This window comes from Megalops cyprinoides, chromosome 25 (genome assembly GCF_013368585.1).
Source record: "Megalops cyprinoides isolate fMegCyp1 chromosome 25, fMegCyp1.pri, whole genome shotgun sequence".
Taxonomy (NCBI): domain Eukaryota; kingdom Metazoa; phylum Chordata; class Actinopteri; order Elopiformes; family Megalopidae; genus Megalops; species Megalops cyprinoides.
The window spans coordinates 6,775,749-6,801,102 of NC_050607.1; the positions used below are offsets into that span (position 1 = coordinate 6,775,749).

Here is a 25,354-nt window from a genome sequence, read left to right on the forward strand (position 1 = left end):
AAATCCCTCTGCCCCTCTCTCTGTCCAGGTAATCCAAACCCGACACAGAGCAACATGGCCAGCTCTAATTGGCTCTAATGTGGGCCTCCAGTGCTTCAGTCTTGTAATTATATTAATGGGGGGGCCAGTGGCCACTCGGCTGAAGCAGCAGGGAGAACAAGGCTGCCTTTGGACAGAGCTGGCCTGAATGGACACAGCTAATGGACATAGTGACAGCCGTGTCAGAGGGGTGGGGGGGGGGGGGGGTTGCCACGGCGATGAGAGATGTGGTGCCAGCAGTTATATACCTGCCATACTCGCCACTGCATGGTGGACACTGCTTTATGATTTTACCACAGCCCTCCAAGATTTCATGGGTACAGGTTACACCTGTTTGACTTCCCACCTTTTTTTTTTACTTGTAACACTTATATGATATGATATGAAAACAGCATGATATAGAAATGAAACCAAATGTGTGAGAATACAGCCTTCCTGTAAACTTACTTCACCCACAAATATAAACTTCCTGTTTATATAACTGCTGCTTGTGACTATAACACCTCTCTGAATATACTCACCATAAATCACCTACCTTGCAAATAAAAACCCTTGCAATTGTAATTCCATAAGAATTTAAATTCAACCTGTAAACTAGCTGTAAATATTGTGAAAAGACCCAATGTGAATTAAGCCTCCCTGTAATTATGAACTTCGAATATCACCTTCCACTGAATTTAACCTCCCTTTGGTTATATACCAAAACCTTCTGAGACTGGACCTTCTCTTTGAATATAACCTGTCCCTGTAAATACGGCCCTTAGTAATTGTGACTCCTCTTGTGAATGTAAGGGTAATGTTTTGAATGGAAGTGGTGGTGGTTAGTAGAATTGTTGTCAGGTTTGAGTAGAGAGGGAGAAAAGTGTGGTTTGAGTCGACGGTGTAAGGTCTGGATGAAAAGGGGTCTGGTTTGGTTGAAGAGTTGGTGGATGAGTGTATTTTCTTTGAAGATGAGTATGGCTTTGGTAGTTTTTGAGTGAAGACAGGTGTGGTTTGAGTGGAGATGGTGGAGCTTAAGTGAAGATGGGTGTGGATTGGGTGCAGAAAGATGGGGGCAGCTGAAGGGTCTGGACTGAGCCATGCTGACCAAGCTGCTCTCCATGCTACCTCAGCAGCACTGAAGAACGTATCCGAACTTTCAGTCCTGTTTTTCGTTACCTATCATTTAACTATTTTTAAACATTTTTTTTTTGTAAATATCATTTAATGCTTAAGTAAAAACCCGAACAAGTGTTTGGAATTCAAATGGAGTGTGTATAATGACTGAATGTGTCTGCTGCTGGATTTGCTTTTGTTTGAAATGAGAGTCGAGAACAGTTGAGGATTAAGGTGGATTGGCAGGGCCTGCCAGAGCACGGAGTTATCTGTACCGCAGTTATGTAGCGTATGCTAATCGACTCGCAGAGAGACTGACTCGTCTGTCCTGCAGGAGAAAGTAGACTCCAGCTCCACCAGCTGTGATGGGAAGAATGCACTGGCAGAAAACAGTATTGAATACTTCTCCTTATGGGCTGCCCATATCTTTGTACATGTGAGATTATACTGGTTTCCCTCTGAGCCTTGGTAGAGCACATATTGTGTGTTGAGTCAGTGTGAACATAGTTTTGCATAGGCAACAGAAATCGTGACTTCACTCGTAATGCAGACAGATTTAAAATGTAAACCCTTTCCTTACGATGACATAATTACACAAAATGTTTCTTACCTCTGACCTCTGATTAGAAGCCGAGCTGTGATTGGAGATAGGACTCGGGTCAAGGGTTAGCAGCATATTTGTGTGGGGAGTAGGGGCATAGAAATGTATTCTGGAAGCCAGCTAGCTAGTTAGCTAACTTTATATTCAGCTTGTTAGTTAGCTTTCTGGCTAACTATAAAATTGCTGAGAAATGACTGGACTCTGAGGTTGCATGCAGATGGCTTATGAAACTCAGGGTGCCTGACAGCAGCAAAATGAGAAGGCCCCTGCAAACCAACCCACCCACCCCTTTGGAATGACCCCAAATTGGCCCCGCTGTGGGCTCCCAGTCACCATTGGCTGGTGACACAGATAGGACTGAACTTGGGCTGTAGGACTCTGCACATGTTCAAGACCGACGACCCAGCCACTGAGCCACTTGGGAGCTCCGTCGTCTGTCATTTTAAAGGGGAGGGACAGCAGAAACTTCTTATCCACTATAGTCAGTGCTGACATGAGGCATCTGCCTACTAGCGCCTAATTATCCACTCTGCTTAATCTTCCACCCATGAGGAAGATGCCAGACTGTTTATCAGTTCTAGCAGTGGGGCAAGGGATGTGTGTATTTGCATAGCAATCAGCGCGAAGTGGGATGAGGTGTGGGATGTCCCTAATCATTTCAGGATGCGTACAGATATCTGCAGCTAGAGAAAATAAGGCAGGAACAGGCACCTGACAGGTTTCCTAAACAGCAGGGCTGTGACATATTTGGATTGGGAATGATTGATGCCATGGGTGGCACATTAATGATTCTAATACATCTGTGTGAGCCAAATTCAACATGTTCTACAGCTATCACCATGTAATTCCCTTGCATCAGATCATACTGTCCGATGAAAGAGCCACTCTTTGATGCCGGTGATACAGGACATTAAACAGGTTTAAGTGCACGTTAAAGCGTGTGTTTATTTGGAATAAAACCAGTCTGGTCACGTTTGTACAAAATGTCTGAAATGTGATCTTTCGATCCGTTTCCTAGAATTTTACCAAGCAAATAAATTTCTACAGAAAGCAACAGCAAACGGCTGCACAATAAAATCATTCTACAACAACATCAGCTTTTCAGCGAAAGGGACGTAGACTGAAGACCCACCTCTTCAGACTGCATCTCGGTTTCATCTCCGTCCCCACCGCTAACACCTGCTGCTTGAATTACTTTCTATTTTACGTGTAGTACTGTAATGTGTTTTGGACTCTGTGATGTAGTGACAGTGATGTATGGTAGAATACCTGGCTTCCCTTGTCTATTCAGGTTGCACGAGTTAACTTGTGGGAGGGTTCGAATGGTGTTATGCTCATACTCACTGGTCTGGGAGTGTTGTTAGCCTGGTCTGGCGCTGTTGAATTTTCACTGAAATTTCACTTGAACAGATACACTTTTGTTCTTTTGTGCTGGCAGTTACTCTGCATAAGAGTGTCAGCTAAATGAATGTAATGTAGTGTAATGTAATGCAATGGATGGTGACATGGAGGCTTCAGTCGGGGCTGTAATGGTACAAAGCCTGTATTGGAGCCTGTGATGGCAGCTTTAACAGAAGCTGTAACAGAGGCTCCAATGGAGCGTAAACTTATTTAAAAACTTTATTTAGAATCCACCTTATTTAGAATTCAGTTATTCGGGGGTATAATTTATTCAGCAAGTTCATTTTCATTTCCAGAGTCACTGGCTGCTTTCACAGTACACAGATAAACTGAAATGTAATCCCACCCTGAATATTATTTCCTTTAATTTCCCATTCAGACTATATTCCGCCCCATTCCTCCATACTAATTCCAAGCGTCTCCGTGTTCCTTTACCTGATTAATTCAGCTTTTAAAACAAAATAAAAAAGCAATGAAACAAATGAAACGTAGGGAACATTTGCTGTGACTGCATTTGAGATGAGCCTCTCCGCTGTTTGAAGTTTGTGGTTTGTGCTGAATTATGAGCGGAAGCAGACAAAGTGTTATCTGTTTTCGTGTGGCTGAGTCATCTTTAGACACCTGCACCTCATGAGCGTAATTTTAGGAAGGGGGGGGGGGCAGGGGTGTGCCAGCCTGGTGTGGAGCACCAATTCCCCAGCCTAGCCCTCCTCTGCACTGGTCATGCTGTCAGTCCCAGCCGTACTGATTACATCTGCGTGGGGGTGGGGGAGGGGGAGAGGAGTCCGAGCCGTGAAAACACCCCATTTGGAAGGGTGTTTCCCTGGAAGGGGATCCCCTGTCCAGATTAGCGCACCCTCCTTAGTGACGGCAGGGCTTTTAGAATGCAAACTGGGTCCCCCCACAGCCATGAAAATCTGCTGGGAAGAGATAATGGGTTTACCGTCGGTGACAAAGGCCCCTCTGAGAGGGTGCTTGATGGCACGACTGCATCTCCACCCCCATCTCCTCTAGGGCCACCCCCCCCACCCACCCCTCAAGAGCCATGGGGCATGCCGGAGAGAGGGGGGCTGGCACCAGTGAAGCCTATCCCAAAATCTTACCATTTTTGTTCCTTCCTGCTATGATCCCCCATCTCACATACCTCTCCAAACCCACCTCCTATCTGTTCTATTAAACCATGTAGTTGTTACAGTACATACATTACCAGTCAAAAGTTTCGACTCACCTACTCATAGAAGGGTTTTTCTTTATTTTTACTATTTTCCAAATTTTGTAATAATAGTAGAGACATCAAAACTATGAAATAACACAAATGGAATTCTGCAGTAACCAAAAAAAAACTATATTATATTTTAGATTCTTCAAAGTAGCCAAAAAATATTTTGTAATTAATTTTTTTTTTGGAAAGAAATTCATACATATACATCAACTTCACAATTTATATTTGTCTAAGGAAAGAAAAAAAAATGAAATCATTTAAGCATAAGTCTTTAGATATAAATGTCTTTGAATGCATGTTTTCCATTATCTTAATCAGGTGTGTCCAAACTTTTGACTGGTACTGTATGTATGCAATATGTATGTTTGTATGTATGTTTGCAATATTTTGCATGGTTAAACATGTTAAACTAAATGCTGTGTTTCTCTCCATTATATTCTGTATTTCTATTCAGCATAAAAAAATATAAAACCATCTGAGTTAACATTTCCACAGAAGTAATTACGAGTAAATGTATGAATATGAATAGCTTGTGAGGGGACTGATGTCCGTTAATGGTGTTTGTCGTGTGGTTTCGCCGTAAATGGGCATGACACGGAGGGAAGGGATTGCCGTGTGTTCCCTCTAAAGGGAATTAACCTAAACTCTGGCTGCGTCTGTGACTCAGCTTCAGCTGCATGTGCGTCGGCTTTGCTTGAATTTCCTGGGAAACCTCCGGCAGATACTGTTAAAGGCACGGCTCTGCGTACGGTGGATGGTCAGGGTGTCGCTCTGAGAACGCCTACAGCCGTGAGTCACGGGTTCTCACCTCCCAGGAATGCAAGGAGGAAGTGATCTTCCTGGAACAGAGAGGAGTGAAGCGGAAGTCAAGTTCGGGGGATAAAATGGTTAATTCCAGCCTTTTGTGGCTGCTAGACGGGTGTGGAGGTGTGGAGCCCTGGAGGTCCACATGCTGAGTTCAGTCCTCCTCCTGATTCTGCCTTACGCGTTGGCTCACAAGGTGAGGATCGGCACAGGAAGTGGGCCCATTGCCCGGGCCAGGCCCTAATGGGCTTCTGAGGAAAGCAGCTCTGAGAAACCTTCACCCTGCCAGAAGCTGTCAATCTGTCTGGAAAGCTCCAGACAGACAAAAATCATAATTATTTCCATAATTGGCATAATTTGTGTTTTTCCTGTTATTCTTTATTTGAATTTCCTTATCTGAACTTCAGTGACATCTGATTACACGTCATCGTGTGTGTTTGTGTGATTATCTTCTGTGTATATGTCTGCTGGATTGACGCAAACACACACCGATGGCTTTGGGATCCTCACTAATACACAAAACGATTAACTCCACATTACCACTGCGCGCTGTTCGGCTAGCCAAGCGTGCGGTGAATGATCCTAATTGGGCAAGGCTTTTAAAACGGTCTATGCATTCTTTGTGTACTTCCACTGCAGAGCTGCGAGAAGCCGTATCCCTTTGAAAAGCCATCATCTCCAGTGTGAGCAGTGTATAGCAAAGCACTGACTGCATGGCATACATCAACACAAGCAGAGTCATTTATTCATAAACCGCGTGCTCAGTGCTGCTTTGGCCTGGTCTGAATTCAGATGGTAATATTTTTCATCCCAACATTAAATTCAAAGGCTTCTCTCTATGGATACCATTAACAGACACACCTCGGTTACTTATGAAGGCCTAGCTGGGGTAGCTGAGTGTCAGAATGGCTGTAGTTGTGGTTAGCAATAGCTGAATGGCTGTAATTTGGGTTGGCTGTAGATAGATGGCTGTCGTTGAATGGATGTAGATGTGGGTTGCAGTTTGGATGGCTGTTTCAATGCAGTGGAAAGAGATCACCTGTGTATTGCAGGACAGGTAAACTGGGCCGTGTTTGCTGGTGTTCATTCAGCCATTATGCTCTCAGCTAGTGAAGACTGGTGATCAGTTCAGCTCAGCCAATCTGGGTTTGACATCTCTAGACACCTCTTATCTGTTGTGTCTTGTGACAGAAATATGTTTTTGATGTTCCAATACAACGGTACACTGAAGGTTTTAGGTTATCACTCTCTGCTGATACATAGGCAGCAGCACAGACACATCTCTCCTGACCCAGGTGGATGTAGGTTCAAGCCCTGGGTTGGACAGTGATTTGGAAGTGGAAGTTAAAATTTGCTTTGCTCAACATCTCACTGTGAACAGCATGAAACCATAAACAATGAACATCGTGTAGAGGTTCTTTTATGCATGCTGTTTGCTGATAGCATGAAGGACACGTTGAGACACAGCTAACATCACACTAATACAGGAAACAAGTAGTTAAACAAGCAGAGCAATATGCACCCTGGGAACTCTCACCAGCAGAACAAAGTCAAACCCGCAAAGCCTTTAACACCGCCCATGCCAGAATGAAGTAGACTGTAGTATATTGATAAATATGTTGTTCAGCCCAAGCCCAAATACGTTGTTCAGTTCTTATATTGAAAATATATAAAATATATTAACACTAAGGAGAAATATATTGCAATATACCAAAACTGCAATAATTTGCATATTTTCAGCATATTAATTGAGCTAAAAAATACATGTTCTCAAACACAAAACACAAATGTAATTGTGTATGGACGTGTGCATCAGCAGCGTTTCAAAGGGCTGTCCTATGTTGAAATTCCGTGCTGTGTTCTGCTGTAGCTGAAAGCGCTACCGCGGTCTGTAAAGGTGACGGTTGCTGCACAGGTGCGTGTCGAAAAGACGCCAACACAGCGCCGCGTGGCAGGTGCCAGACGGCAGGCCCTCCTGACGGCTACGGTGCACGCACCTCTGTCTCCTCCTGCGACGCTTCGGGAGCAAGGACGGACAGATGGAAAGGCTACACAAGCACTTTCCTCAGCCCTCTTCCCATGAGAACACAGGGGAGTCGACAGAGCGCCCGTATTTACACGCCAGTTAATACTACTGGTACTCAAAACAGCACCGCTACCTTTTCTGGGTAATTCAGCAAAACGGTGACATGTTATGACAACCCGACTCTCCACACAGACGGCCGCCCAGCGATGGGGGTTCACTGTGGTGGTTTAGTGAGTAAAAACATATTTAATAACAGCGGAGAGGCCTGTTCACACCAGGCAAGGAATGGAGGTATGTTACTATGTTTTACTAAAGACACCTGTGACACTTTCTCTTTTTAACTCAACTGAATGAGGTGGAATTAAGCCTGACTAAAAATAATGGTACTTTTTCTATTAGGTGGGAAATGTCAACTAATACGTCTGTTTTAATGCATGGTATTCATCAAGGCATTGCTGGTACCTTTGTGGTGAGGTGGTTTGGATTCAGACCCAGACTCTTTCTTGTTGGGAAGTCACCTGCAGTGTAGGGGTCATGTATATGCATAAAGAAAAGCCGCACCATGCCACAGATAAGCGGGGTGGATGGGGGGGGGCAGTGTCTGAGGGGCGCAGGAGCATATCTGTCAGTCATTTTCAATTTCACCTTCAGAACCACACCGCCGGGGAGCTGATGTATTTGGTTGTACTTGTTCATATTCCACATTACTGAAAATTTTCTTAGGCCGATGTGGTACGGCACCACCCTCCGTGTTATCAGCCTAATTCCCCTCCAGCAGCTGAAGTTCCCTGCTTGATTTATTGGGCAGTTTTTTTATTTCCAGCTTTCCATCTGTCTTTCATTTTCTTACTGAAGTGAAAAGGGGAGGGGAGGTGGGAGGTGGGGGGGGGGGGGGGGGGGGGTGGAGCGTTCCTCTTTTCAATTAGCAATAGAAGCATCAGGTTAATGATTTCGTATTTTTCAATTAAGATAAAGAAGCACTCATTCGCATGACCTGAAGGCCAAGGGAGGGATCAAAGGGGCCTGGCTTTAATTGTTCCATTTGAATAGAGTGAAATCTGCAAAAGCGTCAGTGTTGGATTTTTGTCCCTCTCATGTCCCCACTTACCAAAGGTCATGTCTCTTCATGCTCCCATTAGACGCCCAGAAATATGACATTTGCTTTGGATTCACTCCCACAGCCTTCCTCTCTTTCTCTCTCTCAAGGAAAAGCCAGATTTTCTCTCCCTGGTTCAGCTCTGTGTAATGTTACCTCAGACTGGATCAAAGTCAGCAAAAGCATCAGAATATGCTAATTCTCCCAATGAAAACCTGCTGTTGTGCAAGAATATGATTTGCAGAAATGCAGGAATGCATACCTTGGATTATTTTAATTGCTTAAAATCACATCTCACTTTTGTTCTGCCCTCATACCTGATTAATGTATATCTGCACATCAAAATAAAATCAAATATAAAGATTAATTAAGTCCCAGACTGATTCATCGTCCTATTAAATTCATTAATTTGTTAAGTTATTTTATCAGAAGAGCACTGTATACATTTCAGTCCTCATTACTTCCTCACTTAAACCTCATGCAGAGGGCCACATCAAAGTAATGAAGATGAGTAATACTATTACTACTAGTAATAATAATAATAATAATAATAATAATACTAATACTAATAATAAAGTGGGAATTAAACCCATGGGCTCACTTCCCAGGTAGGGCAGTGCTGTTCTAGTCCTGTAAAATATATGTACTGATAAGATTAAAAAAAACCCCTGTCATTTCAAAATTATTATTCATTCATTGCAATTAGATTAGTTGACAATAATGAATTTGTTTATTATTAATATATTAAAAATAGGAATTGACCATGCTTGGTGTTGGGTGTGTTTAATTGTGATTCATGCAAAAGTGATTAGTTCTGCATGAATACTGGTATTGCGTGGAAGTATTAAGGTTGATTTTGTAATGCCGACTTTGTCATTAATATACCAAACAATCACTCATATGTAATGAATGTTTGATAGGTTAGGTTAAATGCACAATGTGGTCACAGTGTAGTGAGTGAACACAGGAGTGGGTCACACAAGTCCTCCTCATCCTCCAGGCCAGCTATCCAGAAGTCCCTGCAGTGTCACATTGTCCTGCTTTTAACATGGCCTCACATTGCCCCCTGCTGAAACCTGAGTTCTGTCCCATTTCTCTCTTGCTCTTCTTCTCCCCTTCTTACTCTCTCTCTCTTTCCTTCTCCCCTCTCTCCCTGTCTCTCTCCCCCTCTCCATCTCCCTCTCTCAACTCTATTCAATTTGATGTTGTGAAAGAAAGTGGATCTCTGGCTCAGCCTCTTTCATTATGCAGTGATCGCAGAGCCTGCCCTCCTTAACTTTTTGCATTTGCCTTTGTTGGCCCTTTTCAATGAAAGGCTATAATGCTTCAGACTATAATATCTCTCTTTATTTGTATGTGTGTGTGCATGTGTGTGCTCGTGTCCATACATGTGTTTATGTGTGTGTGTGTGTTTGAAGGGAGGTGACAGTGAAGGGGGAGGACTTAAGCTGTCCACACTGGGAGGAAACAGGAAGTGTGTTATTGAAATGGAATACTTTGGGGTTAAGCATCAAAGCCTAATTACTGAATAGACTGATGTTGTTCTGCTGCTTCAAACCCCTCCCCAAACACTTTAACACAGTCATAGCTTCCTGAGCGGACAGGATGACAGAGGAATTTCTCACTGAAAATCTGCTCTTGGACATCAGAGACGGTTTGGGAAATTCCAGCTCATTTACCAATTGAACAGAGTGGAAAATGTGATTTCGGTGTGTCCACCAGAGCAACAGCAAAGATGAGCTGAGTAATTCCTCTCGAAATAACCATAAGGACATTTAATAAAAATCGGAGGCCATTTCCAAAGTCGTTTCATGAGCGTAGAGACACTACAGATGTAATCACAACACAGCTCTCCCAGTGACAAACTCTGACACCTTATCTGGTTTTTAATCCCCTCAGGAGTGATGTCAGTGGTCACATGACCTTCCTGTGGACACCCATCCCCTGAGTAGAGCCACATGCCGCTGCTAGAAAGGCCTAAATCAAACTGTAAAATTATGACTAATGCTTCTTAATGTGACTTGAGCCTTTAATGTGACAAGTACTGTTTATGGTGACCAACCAATGGGTCTAATGTGACAACTCATTATAATTGATTTACTGACTTCATTGCAGTAGATGTGTACTCGGTGAACACTCTTATAACTGCAGCGAGGTCCAACTCTGACAAAAGATTGAATGACAAATGGAGGGCTTTGGAAGGCATTAACCTCAGAAAAGTGTCATAGCAGGAGTAATATATTTTGGGGGTTGGAGCCAGGCCAGCCCCCAAAGACTGTCAGTCATCTGCAGACACAAATTTGGCTTCCATACAGAATAGCAGGAACTCAACACTGTGAACGTCTGCTGAATTAGTGAGCTTTCAGGAAAAAAAAAAACAACCCAGAAATACTCCAATACTGGTTGAAGTCAACATACATGAACTTGCTCTCCTCCCCCAAAGGTACTGGTGCATGTGCCAGTGAAATATGACAATTAATTAAAAATCGTACACGACAATCGTTGCCATACACACCCATCCTACTGTACAAGCAGGCTGAACTCCCACAACCCTTTTTTATATGACCATTTGTTTTTATTGTTTTGAATATGGTCATGGAGTCAATGAAAGTACAAACACTATTACCTACAGAAGGTAATTTGATAATAATAATACTGATACTAGTACTGCTACTACTACTATTTTAATAGAGGAATTACACCTTTATATACATGTGTATACAACTGAACATACAATAAGACACACATCCACACAAATATACCTATACCAGCACCCGCATATACAAGTAAAACATAGGCTACATATATATATATATATATATATATACACACACAAATGCAAATGGAATCCATTAAAAATATACACCTATGGACAATCTCCACCTGTACACACTACATGCATACAGTTTTATTAAAAAGGGGTCGGTCTGGCTTGACCCTTACCCACGTGACTTATGCTATGTCGCGCACGTGTTTCGTTACATGGTTCGTTATGTTGTCATTAGCGTTGTTAAGCTTCTCATAGTTTTCCCCGGCGCATTTACTATACTTTGTAACGTGAAATCACTGTTTCCTCAAAGCTAACGTTAGCTAGATTTTTTTTTCCAATCTAGTATTATCACACCGGTGTGACCGTACGCGGGAAAAGGTTTGAAATGGGCAGGTAAGAATTCTAAAGGTAAGTGCACATAGTTATGCGCCACATTCCACGCTTGAATGGTTGAAGAGCGAGTGTTATTGGGAAATTAATGTCCCTAAAATTAGTCTACCAGTGGGATATCGACAAACTGCCAACGCACCTGTTCTGTCAGGTGATAATATTTCATCCCTCCCTAATGCTAAACAGGTGTGTTTCACGCAGGAGCGCCTCAGGTAGAGGAATTTTTTGACTTTGCAGCTTGGTCACCACAGAGTGCAACAAAAGCGAATGTCCAGGCGTTCAAGCTTTTGGAATTGTCACGGAGGTAAGAAAAACAATTTTAATAACGTGCTCATTCGACTCGTATAATCCAGCACTAGCACTGCTAGGTCCCATCCGCGTTTGTTTTTTAAAATTCTAGTTACTATGAATTATAATTTACATACATGTCTTGAGCCAAAAATTCTCTCTAGACATTTTCCCGAGTGTTTCCAATGATAAAACATATTTTCTTCAATGATTCCACACTAAAAAAATAACAAACCGGGGAAATGGGAACTCAATTCGCGATGTTGATTACGTGTTTCTTGAAAAACCCCTGTAGAAGATGCAATTGAGCCAAAATGGAGGCTCCATAGTTTAGAGGAGACGTTAAACCTTCAAACAAGCTGTGATTGGTTAATATAGCCCTAATGACTCCAGAGCCACAAATTTGACAATCGGATGATTCTGAACAGAGGGAGAGAGGAGCGGGCGATATAAATAGACAGCCCAGATTTCTGTGTGGTTTATATGGAAATACACCCATAATAAACATAAAACGTTTGCAGAAACGTATATGGCAAATATTAGAATATGATGAAGTTTATGACCAAAACCGCTTTCCCCCTTTCCCTATTATTTCTTCAGTTATAAGAATCAACCTTGTTGCACTGGTCATTCTCATATTGGGGAAGTGTTATACAGCAAAAACAGTTCACTTGAAATATGAATTACAATTATCATACATATTTTGGATTTTCTTACCAGGGCACACCTATGCTGAGTTTTACCATGTAGCCATAAAGCCAAAGGTGTCTGGGCCACACTTACGTTTTGTCTCTACAGTGTGTACTTTTGAAGTGCTTAGACTAAGAGAAGTAAATATGGGTGACAATGGCATTTTTTGGGGCCTCAAGAGGTTTATGAATTGATCAGAATTTTGAATTTATTCAGAAACGCAGTCATCTCTTATAATATTAAAATATAATTTACTGTCTGCTTCAGTAGTGCTCTCTCAATTACAGATAAGCCAGTGCAGTTCAGTGCAGTGTCAGTACCTTTGTGGAATGCAGTGTGTTACAGTTCATGCCACAAATGCATGGGAAGGCATGGGAAGTAGTGTTGGATCGGTTCTGAGCGTGCCTGTGGCTGAGCGGCGAGCGCGCCCGTGGCTGGGCGTGCCCGTGGCTGGGCGTGCCTGTGGCTGAGCGGCGAGCGCGCCCGTGGCTGGGCGTGCCCGTGGCTGGGCGTGCCTGTGGCTGAGCGGCGAGCGCGCCCGTGGCTGGGCGTGCCTGTGGCTGAGCGGCGAGCGCGCCCGTGGCTGAGCGTGCCTGTGGCTGAGCGGCGAGCGCGCCCGTGGCTGGGCGTGCCTGTGGCTGAGCGGCGAGCGCGCCCGTGGCTGAGCGTGCCTGTGGCTGAGCGGCGAGCGCGCCCGTGGCTGGGCGTGCCTGTGGCTGAGCGGCGAGCGCGCCCGTGGCTGAGCGTGCCTGTGGCTGAGCGGCGAGCGCGCCCGTGGCTGGGCGTGCCTGTGGCTGAGCGGCGAGCGCGCCCGTGGCTGAGCGTGCCTGTGGCTGAGCGTGTCCGTGGGTGAGTGATGAGCGTGCCCGTGGCTGAGCATGCCCGTGGCTGAGCGTGTCCGTGGGTGAGTGACGAGTGTGCCCGTGGCTGAGCATGCCCGTGGGTGAGTGGTGAGCGCGCCTGTGGCTGAGTGTGCCCGTGGCTGAGCGTGCCCGTGGGTGAGTGGCGAGCGTGCCCGTGGGTGAGTGGCGAGTGTGCCCGTGGCTGAACATGCCCGTGGGTGAGTGGTGAGTGGTGAGCGCGCCCGTGGCTGAGCGCGCCCGTGGCTGAGCGCGCCCGTGGCTGAGCGCGCCCGTAGCTGAGCGCGCCTGTGGCTGAGCGTGCCCGTGGCTGAGCATGCCCGTGGGTGAGTGGTGAGCGCGCCTGTGGCTGAGTGTGCCCGTGGCTGAGCATGCCCGTGGGTGAGTGGTGAGTGGTGAGCGCGCCCGTGGCTGAGTGTGCCCATGGCTGAGCATGCTCGTGGGTGAGTGGTGAGTGGTGAGCGCGCCCGTGGCTGAGTGTGCCCATGGCTGAGCATGCTCGTGGGTGAGTGGTGAGTGGTGAGCGTGCCCGTGGCTGAGCGTGCCCGTGGATGAGTGGCGAGCGTGCCCGTGGGTGAGTGGCGAGCGCGCCCGTGGCTGAGCGTGCCCGTGGGTGAGTGGCGAGCGTGCCCGTGGCTGAGTGTGCCCGTGGGTGAGTGGCGAGCGTGCCCGTGGCTGAGTGTGCCCATGGGCGAGGGGGCGAGTGCGCTCGTGGATCAGTGCAGCTTCCTCTCATGTTGTCTGGCAGCCGCGGGGTTTGGGAACCCGGTGCTGAATCTGAGTGGCTGGGAGGCGCGTGCCAAAGCAGCAGCAGCAGCAGCAATCCTGGGAAAATTCCTCCAGCTGGGGTAATGCACGGCACTGCCAGGGTCCTCTCTGCCTGGCCTGCCTCCCAGCCAGCCCCCGGCACGCCGCAGCAAAGAGGCCACTTCTCCGCTCCCTCCCCAACCCCCCCCCAGCTGAGAAAAAGGCCTGCGGTCGCACCGCCTCCTCTTCATTCACCTGTAACATAATCCTCTCCTCTGCACTCAGATCCACGTCCCTTTGCAGCGGACGCCAAACCAGAAAACCTCCGCCTCATCCATTTTCATTTACTCCTGACCAAAAAAAGGGGGGGGGGGGGTGTTGTGTGGGGTTTGAAATGCTGCCAGTATAAAATGCTCATGTTTTGAAGCATAAGGGAATCAAACCACTTCAGCTTAGGAGGTCTTCTCAGAGCGGGGATGGCTGGCGGATGGAAATGCTGCACTCATAAATTCAGCCTGACATTTTTATATTCATTTTCAGTGTAAATTCAGTGAGGATTTCAGTCAATATTTTCCTGTGTATCAGGAATAAATCTTTATGTATTCGAAGTAAATTTCCTGAAATAAGATCTGTCCCCTTTTCTCAATTCTCCCACCATTAAAAACATCAAATCTTCCTGGGAGAGTGGTGAAAATGTATGACATTGGGAGGACATAGAGGCAATTTTCTTTTTAGAAATTATATATATATATATATATATATATATATATATATATATGTGTGTGTGTGTGTTAGCTTCAGGAGGAGGAGACAGAGCTGCACTTTCCCTCTACATATGAGAGGCACAGAAGCGTACCCCTCCCAAATTCACCCAGCTGGGTGCAGATTTTCTAAACTTGACCAACAGAGGAACTGGGCTTCCTCCTGGGAGAGGTGAGGAGCTCCATCATGCTGGCAGTGAAGCACACAGAGGCCTGTCACAGCTTGAGGGACGGGGACCACTGAGGAACCAGCCAGGAGCGTTCACATGGAATTACTCTAACGGAACATTAGAGTACAACATACGTTATACTCTGGCAACATGTACCATGCTGTATTCGAGCCAATAAAGCGTTCAGCACTTGACTTGGACTAGCAGGCGGGGGTTAAAATGCATTGATTATGGTACCTGTCCTGTTTGTGAGGTCTGCATAAGGAATGACCTTCATCATGTGAACTGACTCTCACCCTAAGTAGTATAATTAGTAAAAAGTAATCGGGGTAATTATATGCTGCTATTGCTGGTGCATTTTATTTATTTTTCACTGCTGTGTGGGAATGCTCACTGTTTGCTTTTATCTCTTTTGCAGTGGTAATTGCAAAAATATGAAAAGGCAGTGTTTATTTTTTCATCATTGTGTTTCTTCAGTTTGCAGCTCAATAATATGAGTAATACAAATCATCGGTGTCACACTTAAATAGACTCCCCTGGACCCGTTTCCTGACTGGAACCAAAATGTGTTCTGTGTTCTTTAAAGGTGGTGAAAGGGAGTTCGGCCGACGCTCCAAACTGGTGAGTACGTGCACAAAAGAGAGGACGTTTTTGTATAAAATTTCAGCTAATGCATTTGTGGCGCCAGCCGATGTGCCTGTATGCTGGACCTGTCCTGCCTGTGTTTATGTAACATCCCTCATATTCCAGTCTAAGAGCCCTGAATGCTCTGCCTCTGTCAGCCAGGGATCCCTCCCTTTCTCAAATAACCCCCTTTTCCCCTTTCTCTCCTGCCTCTATACGAGGACCTGAACAGCTAAAGGAATTAAACGGGTATAGATTCACATGCAGACTAATTAGCATAGTTTATGTTGCACTCACGCACTCCACATCATGTAGTAGTATGACACGTTGGTTAACGAATGGGGATGCAGGTTCAACACCCAGACGCAACATTTAAGAACACTCCACCTGTGATAATTCCTCCCTGTCCAATGAGTTGTCTGCTCGTTCTCCTCTGTTAGTGTAGAATCTCAGTAGCAGTTAGTGTGCCATGTAGAATCTCAGCAGCCGTTAGTGTGCCATGTAGAATCTCAGCAGCCGTTAGTGTGCCATGTAGAATCTCAGTAGCAGTTACAGTGTGCCATGTAGAATCTCAGTAGCCGTTAGTGTGCCATGTAGAATCTCAGCAGCCGTTAGTGTGCCATGTAGAATCTCAGTAGCAGTTACAGTGTGCCATGTAGAATCTCAGTAGCAGTTAGTGTGCCATGTAGAATCTCAGTAGCAGTTATAGTGTGCCATGTAGAATCTCAGCTGTGCTTAAGCTAAAGCGAATCAGCTGTGACACATTGTTCAGTCTGATGCTGTGAAATCACTGCAGGATAAAGCAGGCCTCATTTTCAGGTTCCTATAGCAGGGACGCACAGTAATTCTCTCTCAGGAATTTGCTGGTGCATCTGAATCCATGGCGGGCGTACTGCATGCACAGTGGTGCCTCAATAAGAGGTGAGTGAATAAATGTTTTAACCATCACACATTATGTTCGATATCAAAAAGACATTTACACAGCAGAGATCCGTTTACAGAACTGTTGTGTCAGGATTGTATGAATGATTTCACCGTGTGCCCTCAGCCAGTGTTTGTACAGTGGTGAAATAATGGGTGTAAAAAATTTTAAAATCCACAATCAATGAGGAGCACAGAAAAGATAGCTAAAGTGACATCAGTAACGACCTCAGGATCTGTGGGAAATGGAAAACGTGTTTCATTTTTGGTTTATCGTGTGACTGCTTAAAATGGGAGAGGCAGAGAGAATATTTATCTGTTTATTCCGTAATTCACGGCATATCTTGCTGTCAGGCTGATGTGCTTAAAATTCTCGCCAGCTTGAGCCTTTCGCCCTGTGAGAGCTTACAAAATGGATGCGTTTACCTTGCCAGGAAGCCTGTGCCACTGAAATGCTATCATTAAGTATGACGGGTAAAACTGCCTTAATGTTTTATCATCTCATTGTGCTCGCGGTAGATATCGACCACACAAGGCAGATATTCTAAAACCCGTTAAGAGAAACACATCTGATTTTTCTTCCCCTGTTTCAGTCGTACATTTATTAGCCTTTGATCATCATGTAGACATTCAAAATACAAACCCCCCACAGTTTGTATATAAGAGGGTGTTTAAAGAGATTTGATTTGGTGAGGTACCTGCAGTAGGGTCATCTTACCTCATTTTGAGCATGGGTTCCCTTAATCAGGCTATGGGCCATGAAATGTATAGATTGGACCCGGTAGAATCACACAGAGACAGTGCCTGAGTGTGTGGCCCAGAAAGAGCTGAAGTCTCGCTGGTGTTCCAGGGGCCACTTGCCCGCCTGATATATGACCTCACAGACACATACCCGGAATAATACGCCGCAGATGAAATTGCAAATCCACTGGAGATAAAAGGACAAATCTATTAGAGAAGGAAGAGGGGGAAAAAAAACCTGTCACAAATAGGCAGCCACTGTGCATTTCCCTGCTTTTAAAGCACAGTAATACTGATATGTAATTATCCTTGCCCAAAGGCAGATTTGGCTTTGCTATAAAAAATACATTTCTGTGATATGTTTGCAATCCATGCTTTAAAGGTTTATGTGCAGCAGAGTGAATTCGCTCTTGTAATAATTAAATTAGTGTGTATGGAATTTAGGTTCTTGTCTCCTGAATCAGTGGTTTCGGCTGATTTGCTTGTATATGCCACTGTTATTATCAGCATTCAATTAACCAAAATTTATTAAATCAATCTGAATACAGAGTGAACAGCAGTGTTTCTTTTGTAGTTGAATTTATTAGCAACCATCCATAGATGAGAGAGTGTGAGAGAGAGAGAGGGAGAGCGCCATTAAAAAATCTATCCAATTTGACATACCAATTAGAATCTGGCTCAAAATTTTCCAATCAGTCATAGAACCAATTGCATTATACGGCAGTGAAGTGTGGGGTCCACTCATGTGCAATGGGTTTGAAAAATGGGACAAACACCCAGTTGAAACCCTGCATGCAGAGTTCTGTAAGTGTATCCTCAAAGTACAGAGGAGCACACCTAACAATGCATGCAGGGCTGAATTAGGCCACTATCCCCTATCAATTAAAATTGAGAAACGAGCCATCAAATTCTGGAAACATCTCAAATCAAGTGACCCCAACGCTTATTGTTTTAAAGCCCTGAAAAGCCAAGAGATGAGCACAAAAATAAGTCCCCTCTGCCAGCTAGTCTTGAGGCTCACACAAACTAATGACTAACAAGAATAACCAGACTAATACAACTAACAATCAGCCTCAAGACTATGCCACCCTTGCACAAACTATTCGGCCTATCCAAATTATAAAAACACAAAAAGAAAACTATCTGACATATTGGATTGAAACAACAAAAAGTCAAAGTAAACATCAATGCTATTTGGCCCTAAACAGAGAATACACTGTAGCAGACTACCTGTCCACAGTGTCTAATACAAAACAAAGGAAAACCTTGACTAGGTATAGACTAAGCAACCGTAACCTGGCTATTGAAAGAGGCAGACACAGGCAAACCTGGCTGCCCACAGAAGAGAGACTATGTACCCATTGCAGCCAGGGCATGATAGAAACAGAGCTCCACTTCTTGAGTGAATGCTGCAAATTCAAAGATATCCGGGAGGAATTCTTTCCTGAATTCAAAACAATCTACCCAGACTTTGAAAAGTTTGAGGACAGTAAGTTTCTAAGAATATTACTAGGCGAGGAACAAGATAGTGCTTGTGTCTCAGTGAAATCACTTTCCACCTCTGGCTCTTGCTAGGAACCAAATAAGACAACACATGCTACAAGCATCACTTATGACACATCTTGTCTATTGTAAATCTGTTTTGTGTTGAAAAGGCTCCACACTGGACTGCAGACAAGCTGTGAGCGCTATGACCAGGCTATGACCCTAAAGAGAATGCAGTACACTGTAGAGAATGCAGAAATAACACAGATAGTGTATGCTGTGAGGACCACTTCCACTTTCCTGGAGGGGAGGAGGGGATTTAGGAAAGCACTTATATTAAGATGACTTGAGATGAGCAGTTGGGGCAGAGGTTTGACTCCATTTTTCCTTCTGCTTTGTGTATGAGTGATTGTAAAAAGAAGGCGGTATATAAAATATATTCTAATACATTTAATTGCCTGCCACCTCCACAGATGTGCGCCTCTCCTTCCTACATTGTGGGAAGAGTACCTTTAGACATTCTCCCAGATCCCATTTCAAACACTGATCCACTACATAATGAGTTTTTAAGGAGTATAATGGAGTTGTGTGACACTTTGTCTTTCAGGCTGAGAGTAAAGATGGAGGCGCTCTGCTCCTTCAGGAAGAGACTCTCGCACTCTGGGGTAAAGCACAAGGATTACGCGCTAATTCTGTGGCTTCCTTTAGTGTGCACAGACAATCAAACTGATTTGCGGGGACTTTTAATTTAACCTGCGTAATTATGTCTGAAGTGTAGCTTTATGAAAAGAATTTCAGTTCATTTCATCGCGCTAATTATCAGACTGTCCCGATGCATGCACAATGGAGGCCGGTTTTCCTGCTAATAGCTATGTCACATGGACATTCGAACCGCAGCAGTAATTTAGCAGAATAAGGTTAGAGAATGTGGTGGTGAAAAGTGTTTCAGAGTTAAATATGACTACTACTTTAATGCTTTACTCGTTTCTGCACTTTTTTATACAATTCCATGCTCCATGGATGCGTCTAAAAGATGGAAAAGCACAGCATTTGTGCTTTTTCATCTGTATATCTATCCAGTACACGGGGTGACTTTAGTTGTGTATGATACTGTACTGTATGGCAAGTTTTGCATTCGTTTTAACAGGATGAGTTTTAAGGGAAGCGGTGCAGATCTTTTCAGCCGCAGACACGCATCACTGCTATGGCGAAAGACTTGGTCTGCTTGTGGCTGGTTACGGATGGTGCAGTTGCCTTGTGGAAAAAATGGATATGATGTGGTGATGTGTTTTTCGGTGGGCTTGTATTTACTCTCTTGGTGATAGCGTGTGCCTTATTTCTCCTGCCGAGAGATGGCCAGCCCAGATGAATCTGGTGTGTAATTCACTAAACGTGTAAGGAAAACGTGGGGGGAAGTTCACAAACTCGAACATAGCTGCATCCCTTTCCATGAAGCTGAAACAAACAAATGCACCACACCACACAGTCCAGCGACAACTTTGCAAACGAGCAGCATTCAAGGCATTCTCAGATTCATAGTGCTCACAGATTCATGTCTGTCTGTATGGCGATCCTGTGATATTAGTTAATGGGCCTACTTGTGTATTGCTGGAATGAGTCGGAGGTTATTTCCGTTTATGCTCTTAACTCACTGTATGCTACCCTATGCTGTATGTAGTCTTGTATTACATGTAGTACGTTCATGTGATGCAATAATATCCAGTTACTCAATAGACTAATGAACTAGACTCCATCCCGGAGAGGATATCTTCCCTAGAAATATAGCTAATAGCCTTTCTGGCTATACAGAGACCTAATTCACTCTGGATAAGAGCGTATGCTAAAAATGACGACCAAATTATGCCTGAGAATCAAATGCAATCTCAATTTTTATATCTAGAATAAAAACGTCACTTTATCTTAGGTCTTTTAATAAGACAGGGTTTAGAGAGGGAGTGAGGGGGAGAGAGAGAGTGTGGCTCTTGCCTGTAGAAGATTTCTGGTGCTGTGAGCTGCCCCTGCTGTTGCCTCGTCTTCAGCAGGTATGCACTTTTTTTTTTTTTGGGTTGGTTATGCCAAATTTAGAGCAGAAACCATCTCATGGTCCTAACATTTGTATTCACTTTATTTATACTGCTGTAGTTGAGCTCTGCCTCTACCATGGCCTCCATTGCACTCTCTACCCCTTTCCTTCATACCGTCCCGGCGTCCCCACAACTTCAGCCCTTGCCACTTCTGAACATCGTTTACCCCGCGTTACTGGACCCGTCCTGCTGTCTAAGATTTGCCTGTGAGGGCTTTTGTGATGAGTTTTACAGTTCAGTACAAAAGATTCTTCAGATGTTTTGATTAGAAAATGCTTCCAGTTACAGTATCATAGTGCTGTTTCCAGTGATTGCATCTCATACTGGGGGGGTCATACAGTATTGGAGAATTTTTTTTTTTTTTTTTTTTTTTTTTTTTCCCTAAAATCTGAAAAGCAGAAAAAAAGCTCATGTAACACATCCAGATCAGTCACACACAGGCTCTTAATGTTGAAGCAGGTAATTTCTCTGTGCTGTGCTAGCATAGTACAGAGCATAGGGCTGTCATTGTGACGTCACCCACTGGTCCTGTGTGCTTCACCACTTAGTGTAACATCAGCAGCACCTCCATGCTAGAGTTGTCATGTGATCATTAAAACAATGGTCAAAGCTTATTACATTCCAGAATCTTCTAGATTTCTGAATTCCAAGCTTTGACGTAACCTTAAATTCATTAGGCCTGTAATTCCCCTCCCTGCTGGTTTAAAAACACAAAAGCCTTTCAGAAACATAAACCTTGATTTCCAACTTTTGAGAGAAGGGGTGGAGTCTCTTCTCAGTGGAGCAAGACACACAATGGGATTGTGATTGGCGATTACCTAGTGAAGTTTAATCTTGATCTTTGTAATGCTGTTACAGCCCTGTCTAATTCTTCAAATCAACAATAACAACTCAGTGATACATTTGTCGGATTAGCAGGTTATTAATTGCCTGTTTTCTGACTGCACGTTTAAGATGTGTGTCATTGATTGGGAGGCGATATCTGTAAATTGCTGTGAGAGCTTGTTTTTTCCTGAGTGTGAGTTGGCATGCACCACTAAGAAATGATAAGCTTGTTTTTGTAATTAGTAGAAGAGAAATTTGATTTGATGTTCTGGTTTTCAATTAAATGGTACAACATTCCAAAGAGCTGGTGCAAATCAGTTTGTAATTATTGGGGCTGATTTTGGCTCTCGCTCCTCGTGCTCGTATCTGAGTCAGTTTGTTAGTCTGCTGGTACTGTATCACCGCTCCACCATTTGCCACTTAAACGCACTGTTTGTGATGTGCAGCGTGGGAAGTTTATTAATAAAACAGCAGCTTTTGTTGATTTTAATTAATTTTATTTTAGATCAGTTTCAACATTGTTGGCTACAGTATTCTGTCATACAGTTTTGTATGCCTGGCAATTTATTCTATATCATTGTTGTTTTATTATATTTATTTGCCTTTTATTATTTATTAGCACCACATTGTGCAGAATACCATGCATTGTTGTTACCATGGTAACCACACATTAGCATACTTGCATGTAGGACCAACACCACAGAAGCGTTTACATAGTGAGCAGGGTTAAACTTTGGGTTGCAAGACTTTTTGCAAGATGTTTGGAGCAGGAAATCTGTGGACAATGACCAATATGTCATAAGAGAAAACATTCAAATATGGATTACCTAATTAATGAAAATTCAAGAATAAAAATTATTATATAACCGAGAGGTCACTGTTAATTGGTCACCATGTAAAGGTGATATAAAGGAGTTCAGGTATGTTAGGCATGTGGATATCATGAATGTTGAACTGTTGAAGGTGGAGGCGATTTTGGAATACATCTTTAGAAAGATATTTGGATAGAAGGTCTGGCCTACATTTGAAATATTCCCCTTAAATACACATGTGGCATTCTCTCTGGTGGCTTCAGATACCTTAGCACCCTCTCATTCATGGGCATCTCCATTCTTTGTCAGGTCCTGAAACTGAATAACTTGCTTAAAACACATCTCGCTTAAAACACTCTATTTCTTTGTGCAAAATAATAGAAAATATTTTCGCTTTCTCAGAGCCAATGCTGTCTCAACATGCAGTTAAGAAATTCAATTAAAAACACTATCAACAGTAACAACCCAACCCTATACCCTCCCTCTCCTTAACCTACAATTACTCAAAATGACTGAGCAGAAACATCTGGTCTCAACGACATACAGTAAACTCATCTTAACCAACCAAACTATGACACTGCCAACATGCAAATGAATTCTTCTTTCCTTTTCTCTTGATGAGAAAGATATATATTGATATTGATATTGATATATTGTTAAAGATTTATATTGCATATCCCTTATTCTGGCTTGAAAGCAGAGGTGTGGAAAGAGTGAGTGACAGGTGTTTAAGGCCACTGCTGCTCACATCTCCAAACGTGCACACAGGCAACAGAACAGAGGTCAGCGTTTCAGCTTTGGTGAGGAAAATCCTGTAAGGTGGAACACAAAGATATGATTTTGAACAAGATGGAGGATGCAGGTTGCACTCAAGTATAGCGTGTCGCTAGTCTCAAACTCTTCATGCTTGAGGGTCAGTGAGAAATGAAATTAAATCTATACCTCCTCCGGCAATTGCTGTCGCTAATTATGAAATAGATGGCGAAATGAATAAAATGCGTCATTTTAAATTGTTATTCTTGCAGTTCATTACCACTGTAAGACTGTGAGTGCCCGCTTAATTAAACTTAGTGCGGACAGTGAAAAGTTTAAAAAGGAATAAAGCGCTGAAGTTATGGCATGAAAATGTGTAAATGATCAAATGCAAATGAATTAATGAATTGCTGTTTTGAGTCCATGTGGGCTATGATGAATTACATTTTGAAAATTAAAAAGATATGTCTCCACTGTCTTGCTGTGCAACTGCATAATTTATTACTCAAAGTTCAAAAACTGAAATAATTTGCTTGATAAATATATATTTTTTTTCTTCCTCTAAATTTTAAACATTAGCATATTGGAATTACATTAGTAATGGATTTTCCCCATAACTCTCTTCTGCTCATTTTTAATTAACAGAAATAGACGAATTTCCACAGATAGAGTTAGTGTATCGCGCATGACCGCCCAATGATAAACCTGACTTGCACAACTTTCTGTGAGTGTATCAATGGCTTTAATAACGCCTGAAGAGAATTGGTCTCCGTCGCAATTCCTTAAACGTATCATGTGAATGTGGACAATGGCATGTGAAGTTTACCCTTTGACTTCTCACTCTCAGCCATGGTGCATCTCCGTAGAATTGCACTGGTTGCTATAGCAGCTACAGCAGTAACAGAATGCAGACATAGGGTAATTGAATTAAACAGGCGAGAGTAATATTTGTCTCAACAAAACTGCACAGCAATATGGCAAAGTTGGCTTTAGTGGTATGTTGTAGTGATGTTGCAGACCTTAACTGGCCTGTTGTAGTCTCATCTAGATGTAATAAATGTAAAGTCCTAATTTAGAAAATATTTTGGAGTTCAGAACATCCCAATCTATTTTTAGTATAAATTTAACAAGCGAGATCCTGGTCAATTTTAAAGCCAAGGTCTTTAATATTTTTGGAGAGGTGAAGTGACAATGGTGATCGAGCACAAATTCTGTCATGGTGCTATGAGTTTTTGGGCCCTCTGCTCTCATTTTTGTTTTATCTGTGTTTAGAAGCAGGAAGTTTGATATCATCTAAAGTTTTATGTCAAGGACACGCTTTGTATCTGGAGGTCTTCACCAGGCCTCACACGCATGTATAGCTGTGAGCCACCGATGTAGAAATAAAAATGTATCCCACGGATATGGGTGACATCACCCAAGCAGCAGCACGTAAATGGAGAAAAGCAGGGGCCCTAGCGCTGAACTTTGTGGGATGCCGTACTTAGCTTTGGATAGATCAGCCGTTTTCGCATTAAGTTGTACAAAGACACAAAGAAAATGGTCAGAAGACAGGCGTATATGATCCACAGCCTTAATGAGAGCTGTCTCAGTGCTGTAACCTGTTCTCAAACCTTGCTGAAAGGTCTCAGAGAGATTGTAATGTGAACGATCTTTGACACAGGCTGACACAGCACAAGGAGATCTTTCACAAGATTTGTTAGCATTGGATTGGGTGAACAAGGAGATGGCTTAGATGATAGTCAGTCTCTCTAGTTTACCAGGCTCATAAGCAGAGGAAGACTCAGTTTTGGATTAGTTTCAGAAGAGGTGTCAAGCCTTTGTAGAATTAGAGTTAAAGGTGATGGGAGTTGGTGAATATATCACCTCTGATTTGTTCTTATTATTAATCAAAAAAGTCAATGATCTTTTCTGCTATAATCTGACAGACACTGTGGTGATTGGGTACAGTGTCACAAAAGAATGTAGGCATCAGTGGAATCCTGTTTTTATTTTTCTTGATTAAGTTAAAAAAAATGTGATTATCATGTTTGTAAAGGGGAACATTTAGTACTTTATGACTGTCCTTCCATGCCAAAAAGAGAACCTCTAATTTAGTTGAAGGCCACTTATGTTACATTTTTATACCAGGGGGCCAGTTTTTAGTGGT

The 25,354-nt window shown here is 43.4% G+C and overlaps 1 protein-coding gene across 1 annotated transcript; it reads right to left on the bottom strand.

Annotated features, from left to right (window-relative positions):
* Window positions 1–12,768: 12,768 nt before the first annotated feature.
* On the bottom strand, window positions 12,769–13,971 carry LOC118771664 (serine/arginine-rich splicing factor SR45-like). The gene has a single exon (XM_036519672.1). The coding sequence runs from the start codon at window positions 13,969–13,971 to the stop codon at window positions 12,769–12,771; it is 1,203 nt and encodes a 400-aa protein (XP_036375565.1).
* Between the last annotated feature and the right edge of the window lie 11,383 nt (window positions 13,972–25,354).

What these genes read in the sequence shown, in the direction of transcription:
- LOC118771664 (XM_036519672.1), bottom strand. Translation starts at nt 13,971, where the DNA reads ATGGGCACACTCAGCCACGGGCACGCTCGCCACTCACCCACGGGCACA.